Source organism: Cervus canadensis, chromosome 2 (genome assembly GCF_019320065.1).
Source record: "Cervus canadensis isolate Bull #8, Minnesota chromosome 2, ASM1932006v1, whole genome shotgun sequence".
Lineage (NCBI taxonomy): Eukaryota > Metazoa > Chordata > Mammalia > Artiodactyla > Cervidae > Cervus > Cervus canadensis.
Window position 1 is genome coordinate 99649901 of NC_057387.1, and position 23868 is coordinate 99673768.

General features: G+C 39.5%; 1 protein-coding gene across 13 annotated transcripts in view; it reads left to right on the plus strand.

Annotated features, from left to right (window-relative positions):
- The window catches only part of SCMH1 (Scm polycomb group protein homolog 1), a 208503-nt gene that overhangs the window by 58074 nt on the left and 126561 nt on the right, over window positions 1-23868 (plus strand). For 7 of the 13 annotated variants that reach the window (XM_043461716.1, XM_043461718.1, XM_043461714.1 and 4 more), the window contains 2 exons: window positions 23109-23177; window positions 23615-23638. The exons of 1 other annotated variant lie outside the window; for it this stretch is intronic. In XM_043461716.1, coding sequence (XP_043317651.1) covers window positions 23109-23177; window positions 23615-23638 — 93 coding nt within the window. Of the gene's footprint in view, window positions 1-15486; window positions 15617-23108; window positions 23178-23614; window positions 23639-23868 lie in introns of those variants that run through there. 5 more of the 13 variants (XM_043461717.1, XM_043461710.1, XM_043461709.1 and 2 more) reach the window with 2 other exon arrangements.

Below are 23868 nucleotides of genomic sequence, written 5' to 3' on the forward strand. Positions count from 1 at the left end.
CCCTCTTGCGCTGTTGGTGGAAATGCAAATTGACATAGCCACTATGGAAAACAGTATGGAGATTCCTTAAAAAACTAGAACTAAAATTATGATGTGACCCAACGATCCTACTACGGAGCATATATCTTGAGGAAACCATAATCAAAAAAGACACATGTACCCCAGTGTTCATCAAAGCACTAGTTAAATAACTAAGACATGGAAGTAACCTAGATGTCCATCAACAGTTGAATGGACAAGAAAGCAGTGGTATATATACACAGTGGAATATTACTTGGCCATAAAAAGGAACACATTTGAGTCAGTTCTAATGAGGTGGATGAACCTAGAGCCTATTCTACAGAGTGAATTCTGTCATAGAGAGAGAGAGACAAATATCGTATATTAACACATAGTTCAGTTCAGCCGCTCAGTTGTGTCCGACTGCAACCCCATGGACTGCAGCACACCAGGCCTCCCTGTCCACCACCAACTCCTGGAGCCTGCTCAAAGTCATGTCCATCAAGTCGGTGATGTCATGCAACCACCTCATCTTCTGACATCCCCTGCTCCTCCTGCCTTCAATCTTTCCCAGTGTCAGGGTCTTTTCCAGCCAGTCAGTTCTTCCCATCAGGTGACCAAAGTATTGGAGTTGCGGCTTCAGCATCAGTCCTTCCAATAAATGTCTGGGACTGATTTCCTTTAGGATGGACTGGTTGGATCTCCTTGCAGTCCGAGGAACTCTCAAGTCTTCAGTCCGAGGAACTCTCAAGTCTTCTCCAATACCACAGTTCAAAAGCATCAATTCTTTGGCGCTCAGCTTTCTTTATAGTCCAACTCTCACATCCATACATGACTACTGGAAAAACCATAACTTTACTAGATGGACCTTTGTTGGAAAAGTAATGTCTCTGCTTCTTAATATGCTGTCTAGGTTGGTCATAGCTTTTCTTCCAAGGAACAGGCGTCTTTTAATTTCTTGGCAGCAGTCATCATCTGCAGTGATTTTGGAACCCCGCAAAATAAAGTCTCTCACTGTTTCCACAGCAAATAAATGGGGAAAAAGTGGAAACAATGGCTGACTTTATTTGGGGGGGCTCCAAAATCACTGCAGATGGTGATTGCAGCCATGAAATTAAAAGACGCTTGCTCCTTGAAAGGAAAGTTATGACCAACCTGGACAGCATATTAAGAAGCAGAGACATTACTTTGCCAACGAAGGTCCGTCTAGTCAAGGCTATGATTTTTCCAGTGGTCATGTATGGATGTGAGACTTGGGCTATAAAGAAAGCTGAGCACTGAAGAATTGATGCTTTTAAACTGTGGTGTTGGAGAAGACTCTTGAGAGTCCCTTGGACTGCAAGGAAATCCAACCAGTCCATCCTAAAGGAGATCAGTCCTGGGTGTTCATTGGAAGGACTGATGTTGAAGCTGAAACTCCGATACTTTGGCCACCTGATGCCAAGAGCTGACTCATTTGAAAAGACCCTGATGCTGGGAAGGATTGAGAGCAGGAGGAGAAGGGGACAACAGAGGATGAGATGGTTGGATGGCATCACCGACTCAATGGACATGGGTTTGGGTGGACTCCAGGAGTTGGTGATGGACAGGGAGGCCTGGCGAGCTGTGGTTCATGGGGTCGCAAAGAGTCATACACAACTGAGCGACTGAACTGAACTGAACTGTTTCCATTGTTTCCTCATCTATTTGCCACGAAGTGGTGGGACCAGATGCCATGATCTTAGTTTTCTTTTTTTAAAATTTATTTATTTTTTATTTGAAGGATAATTGCTTTACAGAATTTTGTTGTTTTCTGTCAAACCCCAACATGAATCAGCCATAGGTATACATATATCCCCTCCCTTTTGAACCTCCCTCCCATCTCCTTCCCCAGCCCACCCCTCTAGGTTGATACAGAGTTGCTGTTTGAGTTTCCTGAGCCATACAGCAAATTCCTTTGTTTATCTATTTTACATATGGTAATGTAAGTTTCCATGTTACTCTTTGCATACGTGTCACCCTCTTCTCCCCTCTCCCCATGTCCATAAGTCTATTCTCTATTTCTGTTTCTTCATTGCTGCCCTGTAAATAAATTCTTCAGTACCATTTTTCTAGATTCTGTATATATGCATTAGAATACGGTATTTATCTTTCTCTTTCTGACTCACTTCACTCTGTATAATAGGTTCTAGGTTCGTCCACCTCATTAGAACTGACTCAAAGGTGTTCCTTTTTATGGCTGAGTAATACTCCATTGTGTGTATGTACAGCTTCTTTATCCACTCATCTGTCGATGGACATCTAGGTTGCTTCCATGTTCTAGCTATTGTAAATAGTGCTGCAGTGAACAATGGGATACATGTGTCTTTTTCAATTTTGGTTTCCTCAGAGTATATGCCTAGGAGTGGGATTGCTGGGTCATATGGTGGTTTTATTCCTAGTTTTTTAAGGAATCTCTGTACCATCTTCCATAGTGACTGTATCAATTTACATTCCCACCAACAGTGTAAGAACATTCCCTTTTCTCCACACCCTCCCCAGCATTTATTGTTTGTCGACTTTTTGATGATGGGCCATTCTGACTGGTGTGAGGTGATATCTCATTGTAGTTTTGATTTGCATTTCTCTAATAATGAGTGATCTTGAGCATCTTTTCATGTGTTTGTTAGCCATCTGTACGTCTTCTTTGAAAAAGTGTCTGTTTAGGTCTTTTTCCCACTTTTTGATTTGGTTGTTTGCTTTTCTGGTATTGAGTTGTATGAGCTGCTTGTATATTTTGGAAATTAATCTTTTGTAAGTTGTTTCACTTGCTATTATTTTCTCCTATTCTGAGGGTTGTCTTTTCACCTTGCTTATAGTTTTTTTTAGGGCTTCCCTGATAGCTCAGTTGGTGAAGAATTGGTCTGCAATGCTGGAGACCCTGGTTCAACTCCTGGGTCAGGAAGATCCCCTGGAGAAGGGATAGGCTACCCACACCAGTGTTCTTGGACTTCCCTTGTAGCTCAGCTAGTAAAGAATCTGCCGGCAATGCTAGAGACCTGGGTTTGATCTCTGGGTTGGGAAGATCACCTGGAGAAGGGAAAGGCTACCCATTCCAGTATTCTGGCTTGGAGAATTCCATGGACAGTCCTTTTCTGTGCAACAGCTTTTAAGTTTAGTCGGTCCCACTTGTTTACTTTTGCTCTTATTTCCATTACTCTAGAAAGTGGTTTATAGAGGATCTTGCTTTGATTTATGTCATCGAGTGTTCTGCCTATGGTTTCCTCTAAAAGTTTTATAGTTTCTGGTCTTACATTTAGGTCTTTAATTCATTTTGAGTTTATCTTTGTGTATGGTGTTAGGAAGTATTCTAATTTCATTCTTTTACATGTAAGTGTCCAGTTTTCCCAGCACTATTTATTGAAGAGGCTGTCTTTTCCCCATTATATATTCTTGCCTCCTTTGTCAATAATAAGGTACCCATAGGTGCATGGGTTTATTTCTGGGCTTTCTATCTTGTTCCATTGGTTATATTTCTGTTTTTGTGCCAGTACCATACTGTCTTGATGACTAGCTTTAAGCCAACTTTTCACTCTCCTCTTTCACTTTCATCAAGAGGCTCTTTAGTTCTTCACTTTCTGCCATAAGGGTTGTGTCATCTGCATATCTGAGGTTATCGATATTTCTCCCAGCAATCTTAATTCCAACTTGTGCTTCATGGTACTGATAAACCTATCTGCAAGACAGCAGTGGAGATGCAGACATAGAGGATGGATTTGTGGACAGAAGGTAGGAAGAAGAGGGTGGGAAGAATTGAGAGAGTATCACTGAAATATGTGCATTACCATGTGTAAAATTAGATGGCCAGTGGAAATTTTCTGTACGATGAAGGGAGCTCAAATCTTACGTTCTGTGACAGCCTAGAGGGTAGGATGAGGTGGGAGGTTCACATGGGAGGGGACATGCGTATACCTATAGTTGATTCATGTTCATATAGGGCAGCAACTAACACAATATTGTAAAACATTATCCTCCAATTAAAAGTAAACAATAAATTTTTTTAAAAAATTTATTGGACTGTAGTTGATTTACAATGCTGTGCCAGCTTCAGGTTACAGCAAAGTGACTCAGCCACACACATATATGTATTCATTCTTTTTCAGATTATTTCCTCATATATATTATCACTGAATGCTGAGTGGCGCTCCCTGTGCTGTACAGTAGGTCCTTGTTGGTTATCTACCCAACATACAGTAGTATGTGTATGTGTGTATGTTAATCCCAAGCTCCTGATTGACCCCTCCTCCCTGCTACATTTACCCCTTGGTAACCACAGGTCTGTCCTCGATATCTGTAAATCTATCTCTTTCCCCAAACAAGTTTACTGGCATCATTTTTTAAAAAGTAGATTATTTAAATTCAGAGAGAGGCTCAAGAGGGAGGGGATATATGTATACTTATGGCTGATTCACGTTGTTGTATGGCAGAAACCAACACAATTGTAAAGCAATTATCATCCAATTAAAAATAAATTTTTGAAGAATGCTTTGAATTGAGAAAGAGGAAACACAGAAATCTATGTTTTCTAATGAAAATTGTCAAGTAAACACTCTGAGCCTGTAGTAAGATAGTAGCAGGATATCATGATGATGATGAAGGAGAAGGAAGCAATAATACAAATTAATACTTTGTCCACTCTGTGCCAGGTACTCTCCTATGTGCTTTATGTGTATTCTAGTTATTTTGCCTGCAACTGTATAAGCTAATTGCTACTGTTGTTTTTATTTTGCCAATGAGGAGACTGAGGCACAGGGGGTTAAGTTACTTAGCCACGGTTAAACAACTAGTAAACGATAGAACCAAATTTGAACCCAGACAGTCTGGCTGCAGGGTCTTCATAACAGAATAGGGGAATCTGGGGATATTTGGTAAAAACACCCAGAAGCTTGGAATAAGGTAAATAGTCTGAGTAACTGGGGCTTCCCTGATAGCTCAATTGGTAATGAATCTGCTTGCAATGCAGAAGACCCCAGTTCAATTCCTGGGTTGGAGAGATCCCCTGGAGTAGGGAAAGGCTACCCACTCCAGTATTCTGGCCTGGAGAATTCCATGGACTGTATAGTCCATGGTGTTGCAAAGAGTTGGACACTACTGAGCGACTTTTACTCTTCACTTTCAGGTGGCTCAGTGGGTAAAGAACCTGCCCGCAATGCAGGAGACCCCAGAGATATGGGTTCAATCCCTGGGTCAGGAAGATCCCCTGAAGAAGGGCATGGTAACCCACTCTGATATTCCTGCCTGGAGAATCCCATGGACAGGGGAGCCTGGTGGGCTGCAGTCCATAGGTCGCAAATTGTTGGACGCAACTGGGACAGCTGAGCACACACAGCACACTGAGTAATCGGGAGTGGTGCTGCCCTGTCACGATGAAGAGACGATGAACAGACTGTAGAAGAATCATGTTAGAAGGCAGATGGTCCAGTTAGGAGAGTGTACTATGAGCTAGGTAGAATAACCGGGAAAAAGAGGCAGATACATCACACAGTGAGACGTGTTTTACAGTTAGTCATTGAATTTAACCGTGATGAGTCCAAGAAGTAGTTAACTTTCCTTGTACACATGAAAGCTATTTTAAAATGCCTGAAGAGCTGGCTTACTCAGTTGAGAAAGAGATTAGCCATGATTTTCAAGTAAGTAGGGGTCCTTCAACCTCCTGTACTAACTATATTACAGTCAGTTCAATGCCCATTCTACACCCAAGAATATTAAAGCTGATAGAGGTGTCACATTATTCCCTCTCATTCTGTTGTTCCTCTAGGGGAACTTATGCCCTTCCAACCCCCTGTCCTTAGTGTGAATAAGATTTACCCCCTGGACCACTTTTTAAAAATACATGCATATATGTATTAAAGGAATACATAGTCAGTGAAAAAAAAAAAAAAACTACCAACAGAAGTATGCCAAATGAAAAGAAGAAGTTTCCCTCCCATTACTGTCTTGCTCTCTAGAGAGAACCTCTATTAAAAGCTTGGTTATATGTGGAACTGTTGTTACTGATGGAGATGTCCTGGGATTCACTCACGCTTGTTAAGATAGGAAAAATATAGAGAATCACATCCCTAAAGCCAAGGTCCACTGCCAAGCATGGAAGGAGCTTCATGGGGAGATGTGGCGTCTTCGTCACTGGAAGAGTAAGCAAAGAGTTCGTAAAGATATTAGAAAATTCAAACATTGGCTGTGGTTGGTTGAGTTAGAGGCAGAGGAAGGAGAAAGCATTGAATGACTTTTAATATTGCTTTTAAACCAGTAGTTTTGTATTTGTACCAACAGACTGATCACCCCAAAGATAGGGAAAAACTGCAATGCAGCTTTGACATGGTCACTTAAATGGAGGACAAAGTGATAGCAGAAAATCCAATATATAAAATCCAAATTTATAGAACTAATTGTTGTTCAGTCTCTAAGTCTTGTCTGACTCTTGGCGACCCTGTGGACTGTAGCATGCCAGGTTCCTCTGTCCTCCACTATATCTCTGAGTTTGCTCAAATTTATGTTCATTCAGTCAGTGATGCTATCTAACCATCTCATCCTCTGCCACCCTCTTCCCCTTTTGCCTTCAGTCTTTCCCAGCATCAGGTTCTTTTCCAATGAGTCAGCTCTTCTCATAGAACAAGTTGCTTTGCAGCAAACATTGCACTTATTTTTATAAAGACTTCTTTTAACTAACCATTTTGGTGTGTACAAAATGTACTTGACTTTTTATTAAAATTTCTATTTACACTTAACCTTTCAGGACTGTGTTTACTGTGTAAAGTGAAGATAGCACACATTGTTTATTACTCCAAAGAAGGAAGATATTTCAAAGTATCTGCCAGGTTAAATCATGGTGCCTAGGGAAGAAATAATTGAGCTAGGTCCCTGCTGCTACTTTCCCCCAGACTCATGATATGAAGGAAATTAAAGGGGACTTCGATGTCCCCTTTCATGAATAATGAAGTTTAACCCCTTCATTTTCCAAATGAGCAAAGTAAAAACCAAAGACAGTGTTTGGTTCAGTGTGAGCTCAGAGTCTCACAATAACCTAGCTGGATAAACTATGTAAAGTGTCCACCACAATGACAGTATGTGGTAGATGAAGTTGCAGAAGGGAAATAAGATCATGATAATGATATTATTATATCTTCTGGCCCTCTGTCACTCTTCTGTAAGCTTTCAGAGAGAAAGTTGGTGTTGCAAATAATGTACATTGTCCATGCTGCAAACCTTAAGTTGCACAGTGTTGTAATGATGAAAGCAGGAGGCCCATACTCCCATAAAATTATAGACTCTCAGATTTAGGCAAGACCTCTAAAGGTTACCTACTCCAGCCTCCCTCTTCCTTCTTATGATTTAGTATTTCTACCAAGAGGTTATCTTACCTCTACTTCTATACCCACAATGATAGCAAATTCAGACCTTTCCCTCCCAGAGAGTGCATCCCACTGTTGGATACCTCCAACTGTCAGAAAATTCTTCCTGGTAGTGAGCCGAAGCCTATCTGCCCATAGCTTCCACCCACAGATGTTAAACAAGCAAAGCAAATCTCTTATCTTCATGAGAACACTCCAGATATTTGCAAAAAGCTTTCCTGCTCCCCCTGAGTCTTCTCTTCTGGTAAATCTCCTCAGTTTTTTAAACCCTCACTATCCTTGTTTTCCTTTAAATGAGATTATATGCCTCTGTCTCATTCAGATTTGAAGATAAAACTCAGGTAGAGTCCTCTCGAGTATTCTGACTAGTAGAGTAGACCGTCCAATACAGTCATCTGCTTCATTCACAATACAGACTAGAATGATGATGATGGTTGTACATTAGTTATTTCATAATATCAGGTCTGTTTATGTCTGCCAGAAAGTATGATGTGGCACTGTTGGTATCACTAAATTTCTTCAGTGTTCAAGAAACATGAGTTGGAAGCATTTTAAAAAGTGTTAGCTTCTTCTGTGCCCTGGCTCACACGTCCATAAGGCTCTGGAAAGGGTAAACATTATATATAGTTGAAGTCTACTAGGACTGCCTATAAGACAAAAGGAGTTATGGCTTTTCTGCATTTTCATTAGCCATTCATTGCTAGCTGCTTTGCTTGTTAAAGGAAATATTGATGTTCTCTGGGATTCTGTCTGTGTGCACGTGCAGATATATAATTGCAAAAGATGGAGTGGGGGTAGGGCTGATTGCCAAGAAGAGATCTGTTTCATTTTCTTTGTTCACATCTGCTACATGTACAAGACAGAATTTATGGCTCTTGGAGGAAGGGATTGCCTAGCTTGCTTCCCCTCCCCCGTTTTCTGACAGATATCCCAGAGGAATAATACTGTCTCTTTACACTTAACTCCGAATGAAATAGAGGTAAATGAGGGAGAGCTGGAGGCAGAGAATCAACTGAGAGGCCCTAGGAGTACTTGCTAATTAGAAGGAGTGGCTGATCAATGGCACATTCCAGACCAGTCCCTTTTCCATCTCCTGCCTCCCCTGTAGCTTGTCCTCCATGACCACAGTGGGACAGGTGTTCTGCTTCCAGCTTTTCTGTTTTGATCTCTACTTATCAGCATAGGTTTCTTTCTGGTTTATTAAAACCATGGTTGCTTTCACTGCTAAAGGAGTCCTGTGTCTTAATGTATTTTCAGAAGTACCTGTGATTTTTCTATTTTCCAGTTTCCGTTTCTGAGGGAAACATCTTTCCTTCCCTGCTCGCTTCTTTCCTTCCCGCCTATCCCTGCTGTCTCACTGGTATGTGCGTATAAACCTGCATTACTTGTTTTGTATTTTCCAAGCTCTGTGAGTATTTGAAATACGGTACCTGTGAACATCCTCCATTCAATCTAGTTTTGCATCATTAAATCCCAGTCTGTGTCTCAGATTATTTAGCATCCAGATCAAGCTAATAAGCACCAGTTCTTCAGTTTTTACTATAGTAAAATGGGAAGACTGTCCAAGCTGGGCTACTTTATGTCAGAAACAAAAGTAAGATTTATTTTTTTGTTACCTTTTTTGTTTTTGTTTTTTGAGGAGAAGGCAGTGTAGTTAAGAACATAGTTTAGGTTCAGATCATGGCCTTTCTACTGACCGTAACCTTTTAGAAATTTATTCAACCTCTCTGAATATTATTTCCTCATTAATATAAAGGGGTAATGATACCAGACTAAATAATATACCAGAGAGGATACAACAAGATGATGTTATTGAAATACTTAGCACAATACCTGGTGCAGAGTAAACACTTAAAATATTATTTTAAGCTATATAATGTTAATAATTATTACAGTATTGCTATTGTAAATATACAGTAATAATTTATAACTGAATTTCTCCTTAATATGTGAAGAATGGTTTCAACTTTTCCTTGCTTTAGGGGATGAACCTTTGTGATTGTTTTATTACATTTTGAAAAGATGCTTCCATAGCTTTGTAGATTTTTCTGTTATGTATTATCCTCCCCTCAAGGGTTTCCCAAAATACCAGAGTCTTTACATTCTGAAGATTTACACTACCCAGTACAGTAGCCACTGGCTGCATATGTCTATTTAAATTTAAGAGGAGTTAAGTATAATTAAAAATGCAACTCTTCAGTCACACCAGCCACATTTCAAATGCTGAATAGCCCTGTGTGGCTAGTGGTTATCCATTGGATGACACAGATATAGAACACTTCCATTATCATAGGAAGTCCTATTGGACAGCATTACTTTGGATACTACTAGAATGTGCTGTTGTGCTCTTTGCTTAGAAATCAAAGAGGGTGTATTTTCTAGGATGTTCACAGATTGCCCTCTTAATAGGGGTTGCCATCCCTATTTCAGGGCTCCAGACATCCATTTTAAGGATTCGAGTTACTCTTCTTTCCCCAGCCCTAGTGTCGTTAAATATCTTTTGGAATAAATACAGGCACTTTTACTTCTCCTGAGAAGAGTGCATTACCATAATTTTTAAAGATCCCAGTGTACAGTAAGAGGAAGCCAAGGGGAGAAAGGACAGAGTTGTCATACAGGGTGAAGTCAGTCAGAAAAGAGAAAAACAGATATCATATATTAATGCGTATATGTAGAATCTAGAAAAATGGTACAGATGAACCTATTTGCAGGGCAGGAATAGAGCCAGATGTAGAGAATGGACATGTGGACACAGGAGGGGAGGGGAAGGATGGCACGAACACATGTAGAAATACATCGCTAGTGGGACCCTGTTGTGTAACATAGGAAGCTCAACTCAGTGCTCTGATGATGTAGATGAGTGGGATGGGGAGGTGGGAGGGAAGTCTAAGAGAGAGGAGATACATGTATACATATAGCTGATTTTGTTCCAGAGAGGCCTGGAGTGCTTTAGTTCATGGGGTCGCAAAGAGTCCAATAGGACTGGGCGACTGAACAACAATAGCTGATTTACTTCATTGTACCGCAGAAACCAGTGCAACACTGTATAGCTATTATCCTCCAATTAAAAAAGGTAACTTTAGCAGATATTCAGTGGTGAATATGAGAATCCATAGGGGCTAACTAGTAATAGGAAATTCTAATATCCTATGTCCTTTTTGTAAGTATATACATTATGTTAGTCAGGATCTGAGTTTTCCCCCTGAGAAAGGTAGAAAACAGCAAGTTTTCCTTTAATAATCCCTATTATCTTTATTATGCACGTTTAAAGCCTAGTTTTTATTTGCTCTTCACAACCTAGTGAAACAAGTAGCACTGGGATGATCATCCCTATTTTACTGATTTTTTTTTAGAAAGCAGACTCAATGGAGTTAACAACTTGCCTAAAATCGTTAAGAGAAAATAGTCTTGAGATTCAAAAGAGGATAAAATTTTAACTTCCAGTTTGTTTTAATTGTTGTTTTTATTTTGTTATGCTCTATTTTCCCATCAATCCAACTGTAGTAAAAGGAAGGATGAAGATTCTTTAAGACAACTTGAAAACAAAGTAGTGTTATATGAGGTACTCTCAAAGAACTTCTATAGCTTCATTTGTCCTATGACCATGTGTATTCGTGTGTTTGGATTGCTGTAACAAAATACCACAAATGGGGTAGTTTAAACAACAAACACTTACTTCTCACAGTTTCTGAATCTAGACGTCCAAGATCAAGATGCTGGTGGGGTTGGTTTACAGTGAGGCTTCCCTCAGCTTATAGACAGAATACCTTCTGACTGTGTGCTCACCTGGCCTTTTTCTCTGTATGTGTTGGTGGAGGGGTGGAGTTGGATTGAGAGAGAGAGAGAGATACCAATCAGTCCCTGGTATCTCTTCCTTTTCATTAGGACACCAGTCCTGTGAGTTTTTGGGAGTCTTTGGTGGAGACGTGGGTGGACATTGGCCTGCCACGGGGTCAGGAAGACTGAGAGCAGCAGTCCCAGGAGGTGTAGTGTGCTGGTATAAATCCTCTTGTAGGAGGTCACCACTACTCCTACCATAAAGTCTATACCCTACCATAGAGACTGCAGACTCTGGGACTGGGCTGCCTCTGGCCAAACTGCAGAGATAGAGCACAACCCCACCCATCAGCAGAAAATTGGATTAAGATTTACTGAGCATGGCCTGCCCACCAAAGCAAGACCCAGTTTTCCCCACAGCCAGTCCCTCCCATCAGGAAGTTTGCACCAGCTTCCTATCCTCATCCATCAGAGGGCAGACAGAATGGGAGACACAGTCACAGAAAACTAACTGAAATGATCACATGGATCACAGCCTCGTGTAACTCAGTGAAACTCTAAACGATGCCATGTAGGGCCACCCAAGACAGCTGGGTCATGATGAAGAGCTCTGACAAAATGTGGTCCACTGGAGAAGGAAATGGCAAACCACTCAGCGTTCTTACCTTGAGACCCCATAGACAGTATGAAAAGGCATAAAGACATGACACTGAAAGATGGGACCCCTCAGGTCGGTAGGTGTCCAATATTCTATTGAAGAGTGGAGCAATAGCTCCAGAAGGAATGAAGAGGCTGAACCAAAGAGGAAATGATACCCAGTTGTGGATGTCAGGTGGTGAAAGTAAAGTCCAATGCTGTAAAAAACAATATTGCATAGGAACCTGGAATCATAGGTCCATGAATCGAGGTAAATTGGAAGTGGTGAAACATGAGATGGCAAGTGTGAACATCAACATTTTAGGAATCAGTGAACTAAAATGGATGAGAATGGGCAATTTAATTCAGATGACCAGTATATCTACCACTATGGGCGAGAATCCCTTTGAAGAAATGGAGTAGCCCTCATAGTCAGCAGAAGACTCTGAAATGCAGTACTAGGGTGCAATCTCAAAAGTGACAGAATGATCTTGGTTGTTTCCGAGGCAGACCATTCAGCATCACAGTAATCCAGGTCTATGCCCCAACCAGTAATGCCAAAGAAGATGAAGTTGAACAGTCCAAGAAGACCTGCAAGACTTTCTAGAACTAACACCAAAAAAAGATGTCCTTTCATCATAGGGGACTGGAATGCAAAAGTAGGAAGTTAAGGAGTAACAGGCAAGTTTGGCCTTGGAGTACAAAATGAAGCAGCACAAAGGTTAACAGAGTATTTGCCAAGAGAATGCACTGGTCATAGCAAACACCCTTCATAAATGAGCAGTGCACAGAAAGAGAGGAAACAATAGGATGGGAAAGACTAGAGATTTCTTTGAGAAAATTAAAGCTACCAAGGGAACGTTTCATGCAAAGATGGGCACAGTAAAGGACAGAAGAAATATGGACCTAACAAAAACAGAAGATATTAAGTCTAAGTGGCAAGAATACATGGAAGAACTGTACAAAAAAGGTCTTAATGACACAGATAGCCATGATGGTGTGATCACTCACCTAGAACCAGACATTCTAGAGTGTGAAGTCAAATGGGCCTTAGGAAGCATCACAACAAAGCTAGTGAAGGTGATGGAATTCCAGCTGAGCTATTTCAAATCTTAAAAGATGATGCTGTTAAAGAGCTGCACTCAATGTGCCAGCAAATTTGGAAAACTCATCAGTGGCCACAGGACTAGAAAATGTCAGTTTTCATTCCAATCCCAAAGAAAGGCAATCCCAAAGAATGTTCAAACTACCACACAGTTATGCTCATTTCATACGCTAACAAGGTAATGCTCAAAATCCTTCAAGCTAGGCTCCAACAATATGTGAACCAAGAACTTCCAGATGTTCAAACTGGATTTAGAAAAGGCAGAGGAACCAGAGATCAAATTGCCAACATCCGTTGGATCATAGAAAAAGCAAGAGAATTCCGGAAAATTTCAGCTTCATTGACTGCACTAAAGCCTTTGACTGTATGGATCACAACAAACTGTGGAAAATTCTTAAAGAGTTGGGAATACCAGACCACCTTGCCTGCCTCCTGAGAAATCTTTCTGCAGGTCAAGAAGCAGAAAAGTTAGAACTGGACATGGAACAACGAACTGGTTCAAAGTTGTGAAAGGAGTACCTCAAGGTTGTATATTGTCACCCTGCTTATTTAACTTATATGCACAGTACATCAGGCAAAATTAGGGGCTGGATGAAGCACAATCTGGAATCAAGATTGTTCGATATCAATATCCTGACCTCAGATATAAATAACCTCAGATATGCAGATGACACCACCCTAATGGTAGAAAGTGAAGAGGAACTAAAAAGCCTCTTGATGAAAGTGAAAGAAGAGAGTGCAAAAGTTGGCTTAAAGCTCAAAGTTTAGAAAACTAAGATCATGGCTTCTGGTCCCATCACTTCATGGGAAATAGATGGGGAAACAGTGGAAACAGTGTCAGACTTTATTTTTGGGGGCTCCAAAATCACTGCAGATAGTGATTGCAGCTGTGAAATTAAAAGACGCTTACTCCTTGGAAGGAAAGTTGTGACCAACCTAGACAGCATATTAAAAAGCAGAGACCTTACTTTGCCAACAGAAGTCCGTCTAGTCAAGGCTATGGTTTTTCCAGTGGTCATGTATGGATGTGAGAGCTGGACTGTGAAGAAAGCTGAGCGCTGAAAAATTGATGCTTTTGAACTGTGGCCTTGGAGAAGACTCTTGAGAGTCCCTTGGACTGCAAGGAGATCCAACCAGTCCATCCTAAAGGAGATCAATCCTGGGTGTTCATTGGAAGGACTGATGCTGAAACTGAAACTCCAATACTTTGGCCACCTCATGTGAAGAGTTGACTCACTGGAAAAGACCCTGATGCTAGGAGGGATTGGGTGCAGGAGGAGAAGGGGATGACAGAGGATGAAATGGCTGGATGGCATCACCGACTCGATGGACATGAGTTTGGGTAAACTCCGGAAGTTGGTGATGGACAGGGAGGCCTGGCGAGCTGCGATTCATGGGGTCGCAAAGAGTCGGACACGACTGAGCGACTGAACTGACTGAATGGTAGAAAGTGAAGAGGAACTAAGGAGCCACTTGATGAAGGTGAAAGAGGAGAGTGAAAAGGCTGGCTTAAAACTCAACATTCTAAAAACTAATATGGCATTCGGTGCCTTCACTTCATGGCAAATACATGGAGAAACAGAGGATATAGCGACAGGCTTTATTTTCTTGGATTCCAAAATCACTGTGGCTGGTGACTGCATCCATGAAACTAAAAGATACTTGCTCCTTGGAAGAAAATCTGTGACAAACCTAGACAGTGTATTAAAAAGCAGAGACATTGCTTTGCTATCAAAAGTCCAACTAGTCAGAGCTATGCTTTTTCAAATAGTCATGTATGGATGTGAGAGTTGGACCATAAAGAAGGCTTAGTGCTGAAGAATTGATGCTTTTGAACTGTGGTGCTGAAGACTCTTGAGGGTCCTTGGACAGCAAGAAGATCAAACCAGTCAATCCTAAAGGAAATCAGTCCTGAGTGTTCATTGGAAGGACTGATGCTGAAGCTGAAGCGCCAATACTTTGGGTACCTGAAGCAAAGAACTGACTCATTGGGAAAGACCCTGATGCTGGGAAAAATTGAAGGCAGGAGGAGAAGAGGATGACAGAGGATGAGATGGTTGGATGTCATCACTGACTCAATGGACTTGAATTTGAACAAATTTCAGGAGATAGTGAAAGATAGGGAAGCCTGGCATGCTTCATTCAGTCCAAGGGGTCGCAGAGTCAGACATAGCTGAGATACTGAACAACAACAAGCTCGTAAAAGTCCTATCTGCAAATAAAGTCACATCGGAGGATTAGGACTTCAACATATCACTTGGAGTGGGAAGCATAGTTTAGTTTATAACACCATCCTGATGTGGTTTTAGTATCTTTTTATTTTCTAGTTTACCCTGATTAGTTGGAAATTTGATGTTTGCGTGGGACCAAATTTGGTGAATATTGTATTTTTTATTTCTGTGAAGATTGAGGCTTAATTAAATTTAACCTGTGGTACTTACCGTAAGGTACTCTCCAACCCTGAGATATTTGAATAAGCAAAAATATTATATGTAAATGTCCTACTTTTCCTATAATGTAGTCCAGTATGTTAATACTAGTAAAGTTTCAGTCCTTTCCAGGGTAATAAGTGTCCCACTTCCTCCCATCCCCATTTTACAGATGGAGAAATTAACATACAGAGAAACTGACTTGTCAGAGGTCAGAGCAAAGTATTGGTGGATCCAGGGGTAAATCCCAAACCTTTAAACTCCCTGACCAGTTTGTAGTCTATTGACTATGCAGCCTAGTGGTAAGTATATTTTTACCCCATCCTGGAGGTAAGGGTGGTTGAAAGATTTGGCAAGGACTGAGTTTAAGAAATTCTTCGTTTCTTTCTTTTTTTTTTTTTTAATTTTTCGTTTCTAATTATGTCACTTGTTATCCTTTTCTTCTAACCATGATGTCTTTTTATTGTTAGCATCAATTTTCAAGATTGTGAGTAGAGGTTGGAAGTTTTGCTTTTTAAATACCTAGAAATATTTTTATGACAGTTTAGCCAGACTAGAGATTATTACTAAGAAAGAAAGAAATGAAAACTTATTATTTAATGAATTTGTTCTGTTAGGCACTGTGCTAGACACTTTGTATTTCTTAAATGTCATTCAAATTTATAGTCATTTCTGGAAGGTAATGCATTCTTGCCTTTTGCTATGGTCACATTTTAATAGTGTTAGTGGAATTTAGTAGAAAAATATCTTGCAAATTTCAGAGTTTAGATTCTAAACAAAATTTTAGTTTTGTGCAAATTAAGAACCTTGTCAGAAATCTTTAAAGATAAAATCTCTATATGGTTAAACATAGTTTTCAAGTTTATTATGTCTTATCCCTTGGTTTTTACTCAGATGGGATGATTTGTTTTGTCTGAGATTAAGTCAAGCTTGCTCTTCCACTTGACACAAAAATCATGATGTTTTCTCAGAAGCCTTTTCTTCTACCTCTACATTTGAAATAGTTAGAATACTTTTAATTACTAAGCAGGTTGAACAACCAAGCCACATGAAAAACGAGAGTATAATGAGCCTCCAGAGCCAAGGTTCCATGGGCCACTAGTGTATTCTCTCCTCCATCCCTCACCTCCACTTCTTTCCCAGTGGTTTCCTCTTGCTTACAGATCTGCTTTCTCAGATGTAGTGTGTGTGTGTGTGTGTGTGTGTGTGTGTATATATATATATAGCCACCACTGACTACATTTCACTTTCTTATCATACCCTTTATACGCCTTCTGCTGCAGCTACATTGAACTACAATTTTCCAACATGGCACTGTCCAATAAAAATACAATGCAAGTCACATACATAATTTAGATTTTTCTAGTAGCCACGTTAAAAAAGGTAAATAAATAAGGGGATATTTTATTTAATACACTATATCTAAAATACTATTTTAACATGTAACCAATATAAAAATACATAATGAGCTATTCTGTATTCATTTTTTTTTAATACTCAGTCTTTAGAATCTGGTATATGTTCTAGAGTTACAGAACATCTCAATTCAAACACTAAGTTTTGTCAGAAGTACTTGACCTGTACTTATATTTCAAAAAATCTGCTGTTGAAAAAGTAGATTCTCATACCGAGTTTCACCTAAAAAGCTTTCCCTAAAACTGCACCAAATGTTAATTTTTGAATTTAAATTAATAAACATTAAAATAGTTCACTTCCTCAGTGACACTAGCCAAATTCCAAATGCTTAGTAGCTGTGTGTATGACTAGTGGCTACCAAGTTGGACAGAGCAGGTCTAGTGTAGTGTTTCATGGCATCATTTCTGTCTTTACATAAAATAGTTATGAAAATTTGAAACATAAATTCAGTTATGATGCCCTAATATCTCTGTCAGTCATTTTAAAGCCTGATCAAGTTTGTAATTTTTATTCATGATTTAGAGATAAACAAACATAGCAGGTTACTAGAAAGACTGGGGACATCAAACCAGGAGAAAAGGCAAACACTTGGAGTGAGACACTTGCAAGTGTGACTGGAGTGTAGTGAAAAAGGGAAAAATCATAACAAAGAAGATCAGAGAAATGGCAGTAGCCAGATCTTGCATAGCTTTGTAAGGCACCCTTAACTCTGAGGGAAGTTATTTGAAGTCCTTAAGCAGACAAGTGATACTGTCTGTCTTGTGTTTTAAAATGCTCCTTCTGACTCTTCTGTGGAGAATAAGTGGGAGTAGGGCATAAGTAGAAGCGGGAACATAAGTTAACAGACTTTGTAATGGTCCAGATAAGAGGTAATAGTGACTCAAACTAGACTGTGAGTCATGAGATTGAGTAGTGGATGGATTGGGATATGGCCCAACAGAACGTACTGATGGATTGAATGTGAATGTAGAGGAAATATAGGGATCAAAGATAATTTCAAGGATTTTGGCTTGAAGAGCTAGGTGATAGAGATGCCAGCTACTGGTTTGGGGAGGACAAAAAGAAGAACAGCTTGACAAACAGTGTTCTGTTTTAGCTAAGTTTGAAATATTTGATTGAAAACTATGTTAGAGATGGCCTGAAGTACATATACAACTACTGTATGTGTAAGTATAGAATTCCAAGTAGAGGCCAGTGCTGGAAATATGAATTTGGAAGTAATCACAGTGGAGTGGTGAGCAAAAAAAAAAAAAAAAACTATTAAAATGAGGACATAACATGAGGAAGTGAGGAGGCAATAATTCATTGCCTTTAAGACAACTCTTAAAATAAGTTTTCCCATGAAAGAGAGTAGAAAAATTGAAAGATATAGCAGGAAGCATATGTGTGAAATTAAGAGAGGGTTGGGGAGAGCATATTTATTTGGGGTTTATGTGTGTTTGTTTTGATAGGTGATGACAAAGCAATAACAATACTGATGTAAATGATCTGTTATAGAGGAAATACTTGCAAAGTCCTTAAGAAGATGAGAGGAAATGGGATCTGGAGCAAAAATGTAGGGTGGGCAGTTGCTTAAAATCAGAGACGTTTCATCCACAGGGGTAGGAGAAAAGTCAGAAAGAATGATGAATAAGTAGATTCATTAAATCACCAATTATTAACTGAACACCTGCTACTTACTATATTATGCTTTGAGGACATACCACTAGTCGAGATTAAGTCTGAATCTTCCTGAAATGTGTGGCATATAGAAGGTTCTCATGTCTTATTTTTGTTGTTCTCAATAAGCCCTGAATTAATGTCATCCCCTAAGAGTGAGGGTTAAGGAGGGAATATTTGGAATATGAAGAAAGTGAAAAATTGTTGTTGTTCTTGTTGTTCATTCACTAGTTCAGTTCAGTTGCTCAGTCGTGTCTGACTCTTTGTGACCCCATGAACTGCAGCACACCAGGCTTCTCTGTCCATCACTATCTTCTTGAGTTTCCTCAAACTCATGTTCATTGAGTCAGTGATGCCATCCAACCATCTCATCCTCTGTCATCCGCTTGTCCTCTTGCCCTCAGTTTTACCCAAATCAGAGTTTTTTCCAGTGAGTCAGCTCTTTGCATCAGATGGCCAAAGTGTTGTGGCTTCAGCTTCAGCATCAGTCCTTCCAATGAATATTCAGGACTGATTTCCTTTAGGATGGACTGGTTTGACCTCCTTGCAGTCCAAGGGACTCTCAAGGGTCTTCTCCAGCACCACAGTTCGAAAGTGTCAATTTTTTGGTGTTCAGCCTTCTTTATGGTCCAATTCTCACATCCATACATGACTGCTAGAAAAGCCATAGCTTTGACTAGACAGTCCTTTGTCGGCAAAGTGATGTCTGCTTTTTAAAACACTATCTAGGTTTGACATAGCTATTCTTCCAAGGAGTAAGCATCTTTTAGTTTTGTGGCTGCAGTCACCGTACACAGTGATTTTGGAGCCCCAAAAAATGAAATCCAATACTGTTTCCACATTTTTCCCATCTGTTTGCAATGAAGTGATAGGACTAGATTCCATGATCTTAGTTTTTTGAATGCTGAGTTTTAAGCCAGCTTTTTCACTCATCTCTTTCACGTTCATCAAGAGGCTATTTAGTTCCTCTTCACTTTTCTGCCATTAAAATGGTATCATCTGCATATCTGAGGTTGTTGATATTTCTCCTGGCGATAATTGATTCCAGCTTGTGATTCATCTAGCCTGGCATTTTGCATGATGTATTCTGCATGTAAGTTGAATAAGCAGGGTGACAATATACAGCCTTGACATACTCCTTTCCCAATTTTGAACCAGTTTGTTCCATGTCTGGTTCTAACTGTTGCTTCTTTTCCTGCATACAGGTTTCTCAGGAGGCAGGTAAGGTGATCTGGTATTCCCATCTCTTTAAGAATATTACAGTTTGTTGTGATCTATACAGTCAAAGTCTTTAGCGTAGTCAGTGAAGCAGAAGCAGATGTTTTTCTTGAATCCCCTTGCTTTTTCTGTGATCCTGCATATGTTGGCAATCTGATCTCTGGTTCCTCTGCCTTTTCTAAATCCAGCTTGAACATCTGGAAGTTTTCAGTTCATATACTGCTGAAGCCTTACTTGATGGATTTTAGGCAAAATCTTGCTGGCATGTGAAATGAGTACAATTATACAGTAATTTGAACATTCTTTGGCATTGCTTTTCTTTGGTATTGAAATGAAGACTGACCTTTTTCCAGTCCTGTGGTCATTGCTGAGTTTTCCAAATTTGCTGGCATAATGAGTGCAACACTTTAACGACATCATCTTTTAAGATTTGAAATAGTTCAACTGGAATTCCATCACCTCCACTAGCGTTGTTCGTAGTAATGCTCCTGAGGCCCACTTGACCTCCCATGCCAGGATGTCTGGTGAGTGACCACATAATCGTGGTTAATTGGGTCTTTAAGAGCTTTTTTGTACAGTTCTTAATTTGTACAGTGTATTCTTGCCACCTTTCTTACCCTCTTCTGCTTCTGTTACGTTCTTGCTGTTTTTGTCCATTATTGTGCCTAAAATGTTCCCTTGGTATCTCCAGTTTTCTTAAAGAGATTGCTAGTCTTTCCCATTCTGTTGTTTTCCTCTATTTCATTGGTCACTTAAGAAGGCTTTTTTATCTCTCCTTGCTGTTCTCCGCAACTCTGCATTCTTTACCCTCTGAACTCGAAAGAATTTCTCTTTCCCTTTTCTCCTTTGTCTTTTGCTTCTTTTCCTTTCTCAGCTGTTTGTAAGCCCTCCTCGGACAACCACCTTGCCTTCTTTCATTTCTTTTGCTTGGGGATGGTTTTGGTCATCACCTCCTGTACAGTGTTAGGAACCTCCATCCATAGTTCTTCAGACAGTCTGTCTGCCAGATCTGGTCCCTTGAATCTATTCATCACCTCTACTGTGTAATCATAAGGGATTTGATTTAGGTCATAATTGAATGGCCTAGTGATTTTCCCTACTTTCTCAACTTGAGCCTGAATTTTGCAATAAGGAGCTAATGATTTGAGCCACAGTCAGCTCCAGGTCTTTTTTGCTGACTGTCTAGAACTACACCATCTTCGGCTGCGAAAAGAGTAAATAAAAATCAGTCTGATTTTGCTACTGACCATCTGGTGATGTCCATGTATAGTCATTTCTTGTGTTCGTGGAAGAGGGTGTTAACAAAACTCTGTTAGCCTTTGCCCTGCTTCATTTTGTACTCTAAGGCCAAACTTGCCTGTTATTTCAGGTATTTCTTGACTTCCTACTTTTGCATTCTAGCCCCTATGATGAAGAGGACATCTTTTTTTGGTGTGAGTTCTAAGAATTCTTATAGGTCTTCATAGAATCATTCAACTTCAGCTTCTTCAGCATTAGAGAGAAAAATACATGAATTTATATTTTTGGAAAGGAGAAAAGCAAGCATGGTAGGGAAATGTGATTTGATTGCTAGACAGTGATAAGTAGCATTGAGATTGTAGCCATGAGTTTAAGGTGAGACCAGTAAGCTTCCACTTGTTTTTCTTTAGCACTTGTGATCTGTTGGGGTAGGCATGATACAGGCAGAGAAGTGGTTTTAGCCAAGTTAGGGTTGAGGCTTTAGTAGTCAAGTTTAACAAAAAAAAAAAAAAAAAACAGGTGGAAGGAATTGAAGACTATTGGCCAGGGAGTGATTTTAGTGAGGGACCATAGAATCTGAGCTGGGTAAGAAGGGAAGTGGGTAAATGGGTAAATAATGGTTAAAAAAAAAAAGTGGTACCATTCGGTGGTAAAGAAAATGGGCAAATAATGGTAATAAAGTACTGGGGTGAGTAGATGAATCTAAATTTTCAAGCAAGGAAAATATATTTCTATTATATAAGTAATATATACTCTGTATTTAAAAAATCTGAAAATATTTGAGGTTAGAAAGGGGAGAAAAACAGTACCACCACCCAAAGATAACCCGTTGTTTATATTTGCTTTGTTTTGTTTTTTTCTAGTGATAATTTTTAGGGTTGTTTTAGTTTACTAGGTAGACCTTCTAAAACAAAGGCTACAGACTGGGTGACTTAAACAACAGACATTTTCTTACAGTTCTGGAGGCTATAAGCACAAGATCAAGGTGTCAGCAGGGTTGTTTTTTTTTTCTTCCTTTGGCCTGTGAATGTCTGTGTCTTCACATGTCTTTTCTCTATCATTGTCTCTGTCCAGATTTTCCTCTTCTTATAAGGACACCAGTCATATTGGATTAAGGTCCACCCTAAAATTAGATCTCATTTTAACTTACTTACTTCTTCATAGACCCTACTTCCAAAGTCACCTTCTGAGGTATTGAAAACTGATTACTTCAATATGAATTCTGGGAGAACACAATGCAGCCTATAACATAGGTGTTCTTTGTCTTCAGTTTTTTATGTAATTGTGATTATTCCTTGCATATACTTTTTGATCCTTTATCTTACCAGATAACATTATAACTCAAACATTTTCCCACTTAGACTTGTAAAAATTTAACAGCTGCAAAATACTTCATCATATAACAAATGTATTTCAGTATCTTAATCAGTCTTCTGAGTTGAACATCTAAGTACCCCTTCCACCCCAATTTTTTGTTATTATAAAGAATACTAAAGTTTTTAAAATAAAATCTCTTTTTCTGTACTTTGGGTTATTTCCTTTTTTTTTTTTTAATTTTTATTAGTTGGAGGCTAATTACTTTACAATATTGTAGTGGTTTTTGTCATACATTGACATGAATCAGCCATGGATTTACATGTATTCCCCATCCCAATCCCCCTTCCCACCTCCCTCTCTACCCGATCCTTCTGGGTTTTCCCAGTGCACCAGGCCCGAGCACTTGGCTGGTGATCTGTTTCACCCTATCTAGATATTATACATGTTTTGATGCTGATCTCTCTAAACATTCCCACCCTCGCCTGCTCCCACAGAGTCCAAAAGTCTGTTCTGTACATCTGTGTCTCTTTTTCTGTTTTGCATATAGGGTTATCATTACCATCTTTCTAAATTCCATATATATGTGTTAGTATACTGTAATGGTCTTTATCTTTCTGGCTTACTTCACTCTGTATAATGGGCTCCAGTTTCATCCATCTCATTAGAACTGATTCAAATGAATTCTTTTTAATGGCTGAGTAACATTCCATGGTGTATGTGTACCACAGCTTCCCTATCCATTCGTCTGCTGATGGGCATCTAGGTTGCTTCCATGTCCTGGCTATAATAAACAGTGCTGCGATGAACATTGGGGTGCACGTGTCCTTAGACTAGAATCTCAAAAGTAGATTACTTTCTCAAAAACTGTTGCAACATACTACTAAATTGGAGAAGTATTGAAACTTTTACTTTCTTTCCACATGATTGTTTTCTCTCTTCCTGCAGTAATAGACTGGAATGATGTTAGAAAACATAAATATGGTCATCTATCAGAGTCTGCATCCCAATATCAAGGTAAGAAAAAAAGCTGTATTTAGCATGGAAAAATTTAATTTGACATCTCTTACCACAGAGCCTTTTTTTTTTAGAGGTCTGAGTATACCAAGAACTCTCTGGTTAAAACACAAGCAAATATAGTTTGTAGTGGTATCTGTCAAAAGCAATATACTTTGATTTGAGCATGAAATCAGGAAATTTAGATTCTGAGTTCAAACAATCCCAAATTAGCTTTAGGTACAGTTGTTTAGCCTCTCTGGATTTCCAGTTTTTAATAAGGCAGAATTGAATGGTATACTTCCACAAATACTACTAATAAACTTAGTATCTTTTAAAATGAGAGAATTGAACTACACAAACTCTCAAGCCCTCATTTTACCCCAGAATCTCACTGTTCTATCATTTTGGTGTGTTTTTCATGATGACTTATGCTGTAACATTTTTTTCTTTAATAGAAGCTACTGACATCCTGGAGCTAGGTAAGATATTTTTCTTGTGTTTCTGTTAAATATGGGAAATTACTGAGCCAGGGATTAGAGTGTAACTAGGAAAAGAATTCCATGTGTCTTTGTCTCATGAGCTAGTGAACCCTGTGTTTTTGTCTGCCTAATGAGCCCATGCAGTTCTCCTTTGCTGTCATGTCAGACTCTCCTTATCAGGAGGCCACAGACTAAGCTAACGAAAGGGAAAAGGGTGGTTAATTACATGA